At 39.9% G+C, this 13,453-nt stretch overlaps 2 protein-coding genes across 2 annotated transcripts in view; both read right to left on the bottom strand.

Moving 5' to 3' along the window:
* grm1b (glutamate receptor, metabotropic 1b) overlaps nt 1-2,694 on the bottom strand; it is a 56,892-nt gene extending 54,198 nt beyond the window's left edge. Inside the window, exon 1 of the mRNA XM_056477768.1 lies at nt 2,626-2,694. The gene's annotated coding sequence lies outside the window, so the exon portion shown is untranslated. The remainder of the gene's footprint in view (nt 1-2,625) is intronic.
* Nucleotides 2,695-4,612: 1,918 nt separating this feature from the next.
* si:ch211-278p9.1 (uncharacterized protein LOC101885212 homolog) overlaps nt 4,613-13,453 on the bottom strand; it is a 20,215-nt gene continuing 11,374 nt past the window's right edge. The window contains exons 5-10 of the mRNA XM_056477467.1: nt 11,140-13,083; nt 10,837-11,007; nt 9,557-9,727; nt 9,268-9,429; nt 6,898-6,944; nt 4,613-5,432 (exon numbers count right to left, since the gene is read on the bottom strand). Of these exons, the coding sequence (XP_056333442.1) occupies nt 4,888-5,432; nt 6,898-6,944; nt 9,268-9,429; nt 9,557-9,727; nt 10,837-11,007; nt 11,140-13,083 (3,040 nt within the window). The 3' untranslated portion in view covers nt 4,613-4,887. The remainder of the gene's footprint in view (nt 5,433-6,897; nt 6,945-9,267; nt 9,430-9,556; nt 9,728-10,836; nt 11,008-11,139; nt 13,084-13,453) is intronic.

The raw sequence follows: 13,453 nt of genomic DNA, 5'->3' as shown, positions 1-13,453 counted from the left end.
GTAAGCTAAATTGGCTGTAGTGTATGTGTGTGATTGAGTGTGTATGGGTGTTTCCCAGTGATGGGTTGCAGCTGGAAGGGCATCCGCTGCAAAAAACATATGCTGGATAAGTTAGTGGTTCATTCCACTGTGGCGACCCCTGATTAATAAAGGGACTAAGCCGAAAAGACAATGAATGAATGAATGAATAAATGAATGAATGAATGAATGAACATTAATTTTTTTTCTGTCTGTTAATAGAGATAATAGTAGTCTCCTAATCAGTCCCTCTAGTATTTTGCAGGGACATTTTTTGATATCTGTGGCCTAAAACATTTTTTGTTGCAGCTTTTCTCAACTTCTAACTTATTTTGGAGTTTTTTGTTGTGAAAATACACAAAATGTTTTAGTTATTTTGTATCTTACGTGCCACTGAACTTGCAAAATCATTACTACTAGCAATCATTACTACTGTTACTAGCAAAATGTGCGTGCAGAGTCAGTGCATTCCCTCTAATCATCACTTTAACTCTGTTGAAGGTCACCGCAGAAGCTGAATGCTGTTTGGCAATTTCTTATGAAGAGATAATTGTGCTAAAAAAGTTATTTACTGGAATAAAAAACATATGTTTCTTGCAATTGGAGCAGACTTCCAGTATAATTTATATTTACCAACAATTGTATTTTTTTAATGCAAAAAAAATTATGTCATGAAACAGTGTTTGCGTTATTTTATTAGACAAAAATAATGTACTTTTGAATTGCGTTTTTTCTCTTAACAACAGATTTATACTTGTGAATATATGTGAATACTGCATTTTGCATATTCAAATGCATGTTAAAACAGCTTAGGTGATTATTAATGGTTAATGGTTTGTTCTGTAGAAACAAAAACCTCTAAGAGCCGTCTAAAATTTCCATCAAAAATGAACTTTTTTCTCAGCCTCCTTTGTTTATGTCGAGATATTTAACTTTAAAGACCAGGAAAAGGACTTATTATTTGCCATAAAAGTGATATTATTGAACATACACACATGGAGCCAGATAAAAATGCTCATTTTAGAGGACAATTTAAGACGCCATTTGGTTTTTGTATCTAAACTCTTCATATATACTGTCCACCTTATACTCAACACATTAACTCATTCTGATTTTGAATGTAATGAAATGACATGCACCTTTTGTAAAGCTGCTTTGGGATGATAATTATTGTGAAAAGCACTTGATAAATAAACTTAAATATAATTTAATTGAAAACAGACATTTTGATTGGTTTAAAAAGGTCAAAGTTTGTAGGTTTATTTATTTTATTGTATTATTTATTCATTTATTTTCTTTTCGGCTTAGACCCTTTATTAATCCGGGGTCGCCACAGCGGAATGAACCACCAACTTATCCAGCAGGTTTTTACGCAGCGCATGCCCTTCCAGCCGCAACCCATCTCTGGGAAACATCCGTACACATTCACACACACTCATACACTACGGACAATTTAGCCTACCCAATTCACCTGTGCCGCATGTCTTTGGACTGTGGGGGAAACCGGAGCACCCGGAGGAAACCCACGCGAACGCAGGGAGAACATGCAAACTCCACACAAAAACGCCAACTGACCCAGCCGAGGCTCGAACCAGCAACCTTCTTACTGTGGGGCGACAGCACTACCTACTGCGCCACTTCGTCGCCTGTATTATTTATTTGCATCCCATTTAGCTATGCCCTAAAGCATTGCTAGTCTTCCCGGAGCCCATGCATTACTTAAAATGCACACATTATTCCAAATGTACAGTAACACATGCATGCATTACAATACTTCTCAATACACATTACTTACATTTTATTTAGCATCTAAACCTTCTTTTCCCTATTAATTCCTATACATCGATTATTTATAAAGAGCCCCCAGATGTCCATTAATTTGCTTTATTATTATCCTAAATAAATGATAACAATAATAATAAATAATAAATAATAAATGAAACACTGCATGTCTAAGTTTAAGTTTTAGCATTTGGGAGTAAAACATACACATGCAGCATGTGTGCTACAATTCATAATTCATTATAACAGCTAGTAAAACGTAACAAATTAAAGCGTGTAATTAATTATATGACGAACAACTCGCACTCGCATATAAGCCAGAAAATCCCATACACTCAAATAAAATGATGTTTGCTGCTTGATTAAACTAGTTATTTTAAATGAGTTGAAACAACACAACTCTTGATTTAATTAATAAGTTAACTTAATTCCTTCATGTTGTCCCAAGACAAATCGATTGTGTCAAACCCAGCATTTTTGCCCATAATGGGTTTCACACGATTCATTAAGGTAGTTCCATTACAAATTGATTAAGTTGACCAATTGAAGTGGATTAAACATAAAAACATAAGTTGTCTGCAAAAAAATCTCAAGAATTGGGTTGTTTCAGCTCATTTTACATAAACACTTTACATAAGTAGAACAAGCAGCTAAATAATTTTAGTGTAGATACTAACATGTCAGATGTTCTACAGGAGATCAGTTCTGTGCTAAATTATAACAGCTGCTAAAACAGTCATCATGCAGTAATTCCTATCAGTACAGTAGTTTACAGTGATGTGGCTGATGTATTATATGCGTGTCCTGCATTGAGCTGATTCTCACCTGAAATCACAGCGCGTGTGGTCACATCTCTCTCCTGAGCTGCTGGAGCACAGACTGAACCTCCTGTTCTCATCCTCCAGCATGAGCGCAGGAAACTCCTCCTTTACCATCACTGAGTCTAGAAGAGACTCACACACTCCAGACACAGATTACAAAATAAAATATGAATATTTGACATAGATTTAGCCAAGAAAAAGGATATAGCATTTATTTTTCTTGAAATATTTTGATAGTATTAACAGAATTTAAAGGGATAGTTCACACAAAAATAAAAAAATAACTTATCATTTACTTTCCTTCATGTGGTTTTAATCCTTTATGAGTTTCTTTCTTGTTGAACACAAAAGAAGATACTTTGAAGAATGCTGGTTGCTGGCACCCATTGACTCAAATAGTAAATAAATACTATGGACATAAAAGAGTTCATCATTTATCAAAATATCTTCTTTTGTCTTGTTCTTCAACAGAAGAAACTCAAATGGGTGGAGGGTGAGTTAAGATGGCAGAATGTTCATTTATGGGTGAACTATCCCTTTAAGAATATCTAGATTTCTCCTCCAACTGACCCATAAAAACATCTGAGAAAGGAATACACACAAATGTATCACAACTGACATGAACGAGTGTGAGGAGACACAAGTGGTATCAGATTACAGAGATTTAGAAACAAGGAGCAGAACTTAATGTACTGAATATATTTCTCCTCATGTTTTTTGCGTTAAAATGTATTCATGATATCTACAGTAAATAGATGAACATAAATACACACCTGCATCAATACACACACTTATCATAACTATCAAATAGTGAGAAATGATCAGATTGCATGCAATTTGATGGCGTCCCAGATTGAGTTCATTCATATAAAGGTGTGACAGAGACCTCTGGTGATGAGATGAACGAACTACACTGGACTCACACACGCGCGCACACGCACAAGCTTAAAATATCAAACCATCCCATGACTGACACGTGTCCCACAATTTCAATTGCCATTATTTTTATAACAGCGACATTTCTATGAACACTATTATTTGATTTTTGAGATATAATGATGATCCTAAACATTTAATGTGAAAATACTTTGGCCAAAAACTGAAAAAAGATTCACCAATTATAAACCAATTATAACCCATATAGCATTTTTTACTCAGAAATAGTACATTTATAGAATATTGCTTGTGGGTTTTGATGAAATTCAAAATTAATTGAACGGATCAAAAATCGGTGAGTAGCATGAATCTGCTAGTGGAGTGATGATGCGTCGGTTTCTTATTATTATTCATAGCGGAGGTTTCTTATTATTATTCTTAGCGGAGTTTTTTTATCCTATGAGAAAACGTTGCTTATTAATTCTTCATAAGAGCACGTGTTTTCCGAAGCAAAGGCAGACCTGACAAGCTATGAGACCCAATGACTGAGTGAGACCCTGCACAGCACGGGTTGTACAGTATGTGTTTGTTTCCATGATCCACAGGGTTTGCTGCATGGTTTTCCCTGCGATTCTGTCAGGGCCTATACAGCAAAGCTGTTGGCTATGTGTATATGAAACTACGAATAACAAATGTAGCAGGGCATTAAAATACTTACTGTTTATTTCTTTGCATTTTAACTTTGTAAACTATAAAATCATGGGTCTTCTCGCGGTTTGGGTCTCATTTTGTGAGCCAACTGATAACAGTTATTTGCTCCCCTCTTTTTCCCCTGCTCTGCCAGCCATGTCCACTCCTCCCTCTGCTCACAGAGCTTCACGCTCATCTCCGAGCATTTTTGAATAAATTCTGAAGTAGACTTATATCGAAAGAGTGGGGTTTCATGACCCTTTAACAAAAAAAAAAAAAAAAACAGAATATACACTTACTTTAAATACATACACGTACAATTCAACGAAACATCAGAATACCCCAATACAGCTTTAAAAAAAAAGTAGAAATATTCATTTAAAAATGAGGAGTTTAATTTAAGAATTTAACATTTATTGGTCACAATATCAAAATAAGGAACAAACCATTTTTACATGGATGTGAAAACTTTTACAGCAACATGACAAAATGTAATTTGAGGATTACATTTCAGCCGCATAAAGTTAAAATAATAATTAAAAATGTTTAATTTGCGTTTAAAAGCTATCTATTTAATATAATAATGGCACCATGTTTCCATTCTTATCCATGTTGTTTTCCAAGTCTACTGCTGTAAAAGTTAAAGAGAGATGTAATGATGATGTTTTATTCGGTGTAAGTAACCTGTGTGTCTTAGTTGTTACACTCTGAAGCTTTTGAGTTGCACAAGAGACACTGAAACATCAGGAAAAACTCCAAATGCAGCATAGAGCGGTTCAGTGAATGTGGTGTTGAATGTGCGTAAGAGTGTGAGTGTGTCAGAGACACTGTAGAAGGACAGAGTACCGGCAGACCGGTCCAGATACACTCCTACTCGGTTAGAGTCATAATTTGGATATTTATCTATATATGTACTCGTACTATTGTGTCTGACCATGAACTTGTTGTCAAAACAATTTAGATTCCAAGACTTTTCATTGAAACCGAACAAACTTTCAGTTTGCAGTTCTTTCCTTCTGATTCCTTTATAAGTCACTGCTACATCAGCCCTCCCGCTAAATTCAGCCTCCCAGTAACAGCGTCCAGTCAGACTCTCTCTGGACAGAACTTGACACCACTCATCAAATCTCTCTGGGTGATCTGGATATGACTGCTTCTCCGCCACACGTGTCACCTTTCTGTTTCCCTCAGACAGAGCGAGATTAACCTGTGCTGTGTTTACATCCAGTGTGAGATCACAGATATCTGAACACAAGAAAGATATTAACAATTATAACACAACAAAACAACAACTATTAAGATGTGTGTGTGTGTGTGTGTCACGAGCAGAGACCATTTGAAAATCAGCGACAAGTAGATCATGGACATTGTTAATATCTATGTTCAAGAAATTATACACCATGGCCGAATAAATAAGGAGCTGAACAGCCGGACATGTAGATATGAAATCCTCCAGCAGTTTCATACACAACAGCACAGGGACTAACCTGCACCTCCAGGGCAATAACTGTTCATCGGGAGCTCCACAGGGTCAGTATACATGGCGGGCTGCTATAGCAAAATCTTTTTATCACTTGTGCCAATGCTAAACATCAGATTCAATGGGGCCTACAGCAAATATCTTGGGCTGTGGACAATGTGAAACATATTTTGTTCTCTGCTGAGTCCACCCTTACTGTCTTTCACACATCCAGGAGAGTTACGGTGTGGAGAAGCCCCAAAGAAGCGTACCATCCAGACGAATAACTTAGTGATGGTTTGGGCTGCAATATCGTGGCATTCCCTAGGCCCAATACTTGTGCTACATCATTGCAAAGGACAACTGAACCATTCTGATCCAAGACCTGTGAAGAGATGATCTCAAGGTTTCCACAATCCCGGACCAGGCCGTATACAAAGCAGCTGCTGTGGTGGTCATGGATGAGTGGAGAGTATGAGACCGATTCCTGTGAGACTCCAGGGACAGACGAGTCTTCACTGACGTACAGCGTTCTCCAGCCTCCAGCGCCTAGACCAGGCATGGGCAAACTCGATCCTCAAGGGCCGGTGTCCCTGCAGAGTTTTGCTCCAACACTAATCAAACACACCTGAACACCCTAATTAGTGTCTTCAAGATCACTAGAAAGCTACAAGCAGGTGTGTTTGATTAGGGTTGGTGCAAAACTATGCAGGGACACCGGCCCTCCAGGATCGAGTTTGCCCATCCCTGGCCTAGACTGCAGCTCTGCACAAGACGTTTGGCCATAAAAGAAATGGTTATGCCCAACTGAGCCTGGTTTCTCTTGAGTTTTTTTTCCTTCACTTTCGCCAATTGGTGAAGTTTTTTTCCTTGCTGCTGTCGCCACTGACTTACATGGTTTGGGACTTGTAGAGCTGCGCATCGATGGATTACTCTTCAGTGTTTGGACTCTCAGCAGTAAATATTAAAACACACTGAACTGAACTGAGCTAATCTAAACTGAACTGAACTTAAACTCTAAAAACTGGACTGACACTGTTTCAATTCACTATAATCTTCTATGACAAGCTGCTTTGACACAATCATTGTAAAAGCGCTATAGAAATAAAGATAAATTGAATATTGTCCAACCCCTGTTGTTTGTACTGTGAAACATAATGAGCTCTTTGTGATAATTTGGATGTTGTGTTGTTTTAAATCAGTATTAGTCCGCCATTAAAATAATCATACTGTAGGTGTGTGAGGACCTACATTTCTGTGGTCCAGTTGTAATCCTGAACTCCGCTCCATGATCCACACTACAGCAATAAAGAAGCAACAACAAAACATGCATTTTACAAACAAATATTTCCCATATGTGAAATAAAAAAAATGTGCATCTCAATATGTGATATATCTGTTAAAATGTATGTTGCATCAACTACATGTGAAATCAGTCCAATGAAATTGTCAGGGCTCTGGTCCTGCTTACACCAAGGCAAAATGAGTTAATTCATCTCACCAGACCTTTGAAAATACAGTGTAATGGATATATCTGTCACGGTCACAAGGAAGAAAAGGATGGTTATCTTTTCTTATTTATTCATTGCAATGCAGATAATGCAGAGAGATGAAGCAGGTACGTGGTGTTGCAGAGTGAGAGCGACCTCACAGACAGTTCACATGGTAAACATCAGATCTTCAGTCAACCACCTGAAGAGCTTAGTCACTTCCCTTATTTGTTGCAAATGCATCCACAGGTGAAGAGAGACATCCACGGAAGAAGGCGAGAGGGAGAGAAGGTGAAGTGAAACATCCAACTTCAATTCCAGCCAGTGAGTGTATGAAGGAGGTGAGTTTATATAGTGTGCGTGATTGTGAGTGCAAGTGGAGATGGAGCCTAAGGAGGAGACGGAGAGCCGTAGGGCGAAGGTGACATCGAGGTCCCAGAGGGCCGAGGTGGAGCGGATGGCTCACCCGATCAAGGTGACGACACAGGTCTGGAAGCTCGCGGCGAAGCCAGAGTGACAGAGGACCAAGGCGTAGCTGGAGGGAAGGAGTAGCTCAATATAGCTGGTGGGATGGAGGGACGAGGTGCAGCCGGAGGAGCAGAGTCCAGAGGTGGAGGCAGGGTGATGACTGACTAAGGCAGAGCTGGAGGGAGGAGGGAGAACCTAAGTGGAGCCATAGGGTCGGAGGGACGAGGCGGAGTCCGTAGCTCGGAGGGTGGAGGAGATGATACCGGGTGACATCCTCTGAGAGCCTGTGCTGGTTGGCAGACCCACAGCGAAGCTTCCACACCTGGGGCTTGAGGGTGAGCTGTAGGGCTAGCTACATGCAGAGGAGCTAGTGCTGGTTGACTGACTCGAGGTTCTATCACAAACGACGAAGGAAAGGGTGGGTAGGGTGAGGTACTACTCAATATCCTGGAGCTAACATCCTTGGGAATCAAAGCGACTCGGAGACTGTATATAAACAGTGGACGAGGAGTAATATCGATATCCACCAACACTCCAACGATGAGCGACGTTGCCAGCTCACGCTCCTGGTCAGACGTATTGTTGAGCTCCTCCTGCTTGGTGGTATTCCGCTCTGTCGCTCTTGCTGGCGATGGCTCATACACCGCGGGTGGCTCTCCGTCCGCGGAGGGCTCTGGCATACACTCCCTGCAGAGGGGTGTTAGGCTGGTCACTGGGTTTGACGTGGCATTTCCTCGCTGTAGTGGTGTTGGTTCATCATGCACAGAGAGGGGGGTAAATGAATCAGCAATCACTTCTTTGAAATGGTTGAAGAGGGCTGGGTAAGAGGTTATTACTAGGCTGCAGGTATTCCAGAGAGCTTCCGCCCACTGGAGGGCTCGTCCTGTGAGACTTCCCTTATTTGTTGCATATGCATCCACAGGTGAAGAGAGTCATCCACGAAAGAAGGCAAGAAGGAGAGGGAGAAAAGGTGAAATGAACCATCCAACTTCGATTCTAGCCGGTGAGTGTATGAAGGAGGTGAGTTTATATAGTGTGCGGTGATTGTGGGTGCAGGTGCAGGTAATTAGAATTCAGGTGATTGAGCATGGGAGTGGATAGTGAGGAAGAATGGTGATTGGAGCTGCAGGAACGAGCCGAGGGTGTGACAATATCATTCCCAAAGTATCAAACTATAAGATAGGGTGGTAACCATTTACAATAAAGGAACATGAATAATGATGTACTAATATATAAATTAAATGTTACTTTATTATGAACTAAAGATGGGTTGATGTATGCGCTAATCAAGAACTTACTTTAACTACAACATGAGTCTCATGAGTTGATGCATACCTTAATTACTTGCTAGTACATGTTTTGAAAATTAATGTATTAACACTTTCCTTTTAGCTAAATGTAGCCAACATGAACTCATAAGCTGTTAATGTATGTTTATTTCATGACTTTACTTGGAGGGGCACATTATCATTAACTAATTTGTAACTACTCATGACCCCTGTGTTTAAGCGTAACAGACATGCATGTCCATTACTGCGTGTTTACATTGAAAAACTATCAAAAAATGTTCTGTCTACATGAAAATGAATAGTGTAAACACAGGAGGTTGTTTTAAGACATATTTTAATACATGTGACAGGAGGTTTGTTAGTGTTGAACATACTTGAGTGTGTCCAGTCTGTAGTTTGAACTATCGAGCAGCTCAGCTAATGATTCTCCAGGGTTATTGTAGCTCAGATCCAGCTCTCTCAGGTGTGAGGGGTTTAATCTCAGAGCTGAAGCCAGAAAACAACAGCCTTCCTCTGTTACCATACAGCCAGATAATCTACAAACACACACAAACGCAAAAGTCTACAAACATACTAGGGTCTAACGGCAGAGCATTCAGGATGTCAAGAGCGAGGGGACAGTTTCCTTTTACAACCAAGTGAACCTATAGCTGTTTTTCTTACCTCAGTATCTCCAGTTGACAGTGTGAGTTCTTCAGTCCATCAGAGAGCAGCTTCACTCCTGAATCCTGCAGGTCATTATTACTCAGGTCCAGCTCTCTCATTGAGTTTGATGATTGTAGAAATGAAGACAAGCTTTCACAGCACTGACCAGTGAGATTACAGGTTGTCAATCTAAATAGATCATCAGGCATGTGTGTCCATGTAAATGTACTCATTGACAAAATTGACAGATACAGAAAAATAAAATATGTAATTTTAGTTGTGAAATAATGCATAATCGAACACTGTAAATGGGTGTGTGTGTATATATATATATATATATATATATATATATATATATATATATATATATATATATATATATATATATATATATATATATATATATATATATATTAGAGGTGTGAACCTAAACTGGTCTCACGGTTCGGTTGCGATTATCACACCATCGATTCGGTTCAATTCGATACTTCGGTGCATCACAGTGCATTGACGATGCTTTCCATACACAGTGTTGTGTTTTGGGGGCTATAACAAGCTGTCTGTATAAACACACACACGTACGTACGGACACACAGCACCACACTGTCTCTCATTCACACACATACACGTACCAAACAAACACACACACACGCACGCACGTGCACTCACACACGCGCACTCACACACACGCGCACTCGCACTCACACACACACACACACACACACACACGCCACGCGCGCTTGCTTGCTTGCTCGCTCGCTCGCTCGCTCAGGAGCGATATTGTAAGATCACCCACTCCTGTTAAAATTAAACCAGAGTTACTGAATGCTGCCGCACTTTATTCGGAAATTTATTCCCGCGCCGAATGAAATCTGGTCGGGTCCCGCGACAATGCACAGGTACAGCCGCGGGAATGCATACAGCAAACACAGTGAAAATCAGTGAAAAACAGTGAAAGACTTTCCAGAAAACACACAATGAAATTTTTAAGTAGTTGGCGCCTGTAGTGTTGTAAATACCTGCGCTCGCCTCCCTCGCGACAGAGCGCATATGAGATAAACGACATCAGTACATAATAACCGGTTATGATTATTACTGAACCGATACCGAATTGTCCGCGTCTGCATCGCGGTGCACTGAAGAAACAATTAATTTTGACACCCCTAATATATATATATATATATATATATATATATATATATATATATATATATATATATATATATATATATATATATTCTAATGGGTCACTACTTTACATTAAAACTATTCAACTTGTAAAAAAATAAAACACAAACCTGAGCTTTTCCAGCTGACAGGGGGAGCTCTTCAGTGCATCAGAGAGCAGCTTCACTCCTGAATCCTGCAGGTCATTGTTACTCAGATCCAACTCTCTTAGAGAGTTTGATAATTGAAGAGATGAAAATAAACTTTCACAGAACTGAGTAGTGAGATTACAACCAGCAAATCTATGACATAGGATGAAAAATAGTTCAATAAAAAGCTTTAAAAACATATACCAGTGTTTTCTCCTTAAGATGTACTTTATACGATTAAGAATATACACAAATCCTGCTACAATCATATAAACTAATACTCACAGAGCTTTTCTGCTGTTCACCGCAGCTGGTATCAGTCTTCTTTTCCCGTCATCTGATGTGTTGTATTTCTTCAGATCAAACTCATCCAGCACCTCCTCTGATATCTGGAGCATGTAGGAGATAGCAGAACAGTGAGACAGAGAGAGATTCTCCATTGAGTGAGTTTGTGATTTCACAAACTCCTGAATCTCTCTGTACAGAGTCTGATCCTTCATTTCCAGCAGACAGAGGAACAGATTGATGCATCTGTCAGCTGAACGATTTTTATCACTTTTGAGTTTATCTTTAATGTACTGTGTGATTGTCTTGATGCTCTCTGAACTCTTCTCTGTGTATGTCAATAGATCTTTTAAGAGTCTCTGATTGGACTCCAGAAAGACGCCTAGCAAAAACCGCAAGAAAAGGTCCAGATGCCCATTTCTACTTTTTAAGGACTTTTTAACGGCTGATTTTAGTAGATCATATAAAGAGATTTCATGACTCTTCAAGTCATATACATTACACAGAAACAACTTCAGTGACGTTCTTTTCTTGACTGCATAAGAGTAAAACAGAAATAAAGCAGCTAGAAATTCTTGAAAGCTCAGATGAATGAAGCTGTAGACTTTCCTCTGATGAATCACAGATTCCTCCTTAAAGATCTCAGTGCAAATGCCAGAATACACTGAGGCGTCTGTGATGTCTATGCCGCTCTCAATCAGGTCCTCTTCATAGAACATCACATTGCCCTTCATAAGCTGTTTAAAAGCCAGTTCAGCAAGTTTCACAATCATGTCTCTGCTGGACTTCAGGAGTTTCTCAGGATCTCTCTCTTCATACTTCTGGTTCCTCATGTTGATCTGAGTCAGCAGGAAGTGGATGTACATTTCAGTCAGAGTTTGAGGGATTTCTGCTCTGTCATCTTCATTCAGGAGCTTCTGAAGCACAGTGGCTGAGATCCAGCAGAAGACGGGTATGTGACACATGATGTGGAGGCTTCTGGATCTTCTGATGTGGGAGATGATTCTTCTGGCTTGACCCACATCACTGATTCTCTTCCTGAAATATTCCTCCTTCTGAAGGTCATTGAATCCCTGAATTTCTGTCAGACGGTTGATGTATTTTGAGGGGATCTGACTGGCTGCTGCTGGTCTGGAGGTGATCCAGATGAGAGCAGAGGGAAGCAGATCTCCTCTGATGAGGTTTGACATCAACACAGCCACTGATGAAGACTCATTCACATCACTAACTCTCTCAGTGTCTGAAAACTTCAGTGTGATTCTGCTTTCATCCAGACCATCAAAGACGAACACGACTTTACACTCCTCATACATGTCTGAGTCCAGATCTTGAAGTTCAGGATGAAAGTCCAGCAGAAGTCTGTGAAGACTGTACTGATGATCTTTAATCAAGTTCAGCTCTCGAAATGGAAGCACAAACATGAAATCTACATCCTGACTGGCTTTTCCTTCACTCCAGTCTAGAATGAACTTCTGCACAGAGACGGTTTTTCCAATTCCAGCGATGCCTTTAGTGAGAACAGTCTTCATTTGGTCTTTCCCCTTTTTTACAACCTTCTCATTCGTTGGTTTATGTAAAGGTTTAAAGATGGCATTGCAGTGAATCGGAGTGTCTTGTGTCTTGATTGAAGTGTATTGTGTCTTGATTAGAATCCCTTTCATTCTGGCCATTTTCTCTATTGTCTCCATCAGTAAAATCTCATGTTCTTCATTCACTCCTTCACTCTCTCCCTCTATAATGTAGAGCTGTGTGTAGATGCTGTTCAGGAGGGTTTGATTCCCATCTAGCTTGATTCCCTCAAATAACCTCTCATACCTGATCTTCATGCTGGTCTTGTGTTGGTTTATGACTCTCTGCTGGGTCTCTGTTTTGTGCTGCTTGATAAAAGTCTCCTGGTAAGTCAAGTGTGGCACCCCAGTTCTGAACACATTGTCTTTTCTTACTCTGCAGAAACAGTAAGATGAACAGAAATACTGTCAACAAAATATATGTAAGGATATAGGAGGCTGTACAGATCCATCTAAAATGTGTTTTTCTGGGCCCTTTAATTTTATTTTAAAGCTGTGAGCTCTAATGCATAACCGAGATCAACACTAATACTGAATCTGGGAATATACAAGTAGTATACAACAGAAAGCATCCTGACCAACTGCGTCACAGTCTGGTATGAAAGCTGCTCTGTTGCTGAGCGTAAGGCACTGCAGCGGGTGGTGAAAACTGCCCAACGCATCACAGGGACCACACTGCCAGCCATAGAGGACATCCAAAAGAAACGCTGTCTGCACAGAGCACGCAGTATTCTTAAGGACACCTC

Source organism: Danio aesculapii, chromosome 17 (assembly GCF_903798145.1).
Source record: "Danio aesculapii chromosome 17, fDanAes4.1, whole genome shotgun sequence".
Taxonomy (NCBI): domain Eukaryota; kingdom Metazoa; phylum Chordata; class Actinopteri; order Cypriniformes; family Danionidae; genus Danio; species Danio aesculapii.
This window is presented reverse-complemented; position numbering and strand designations above follow the sequence as displayed.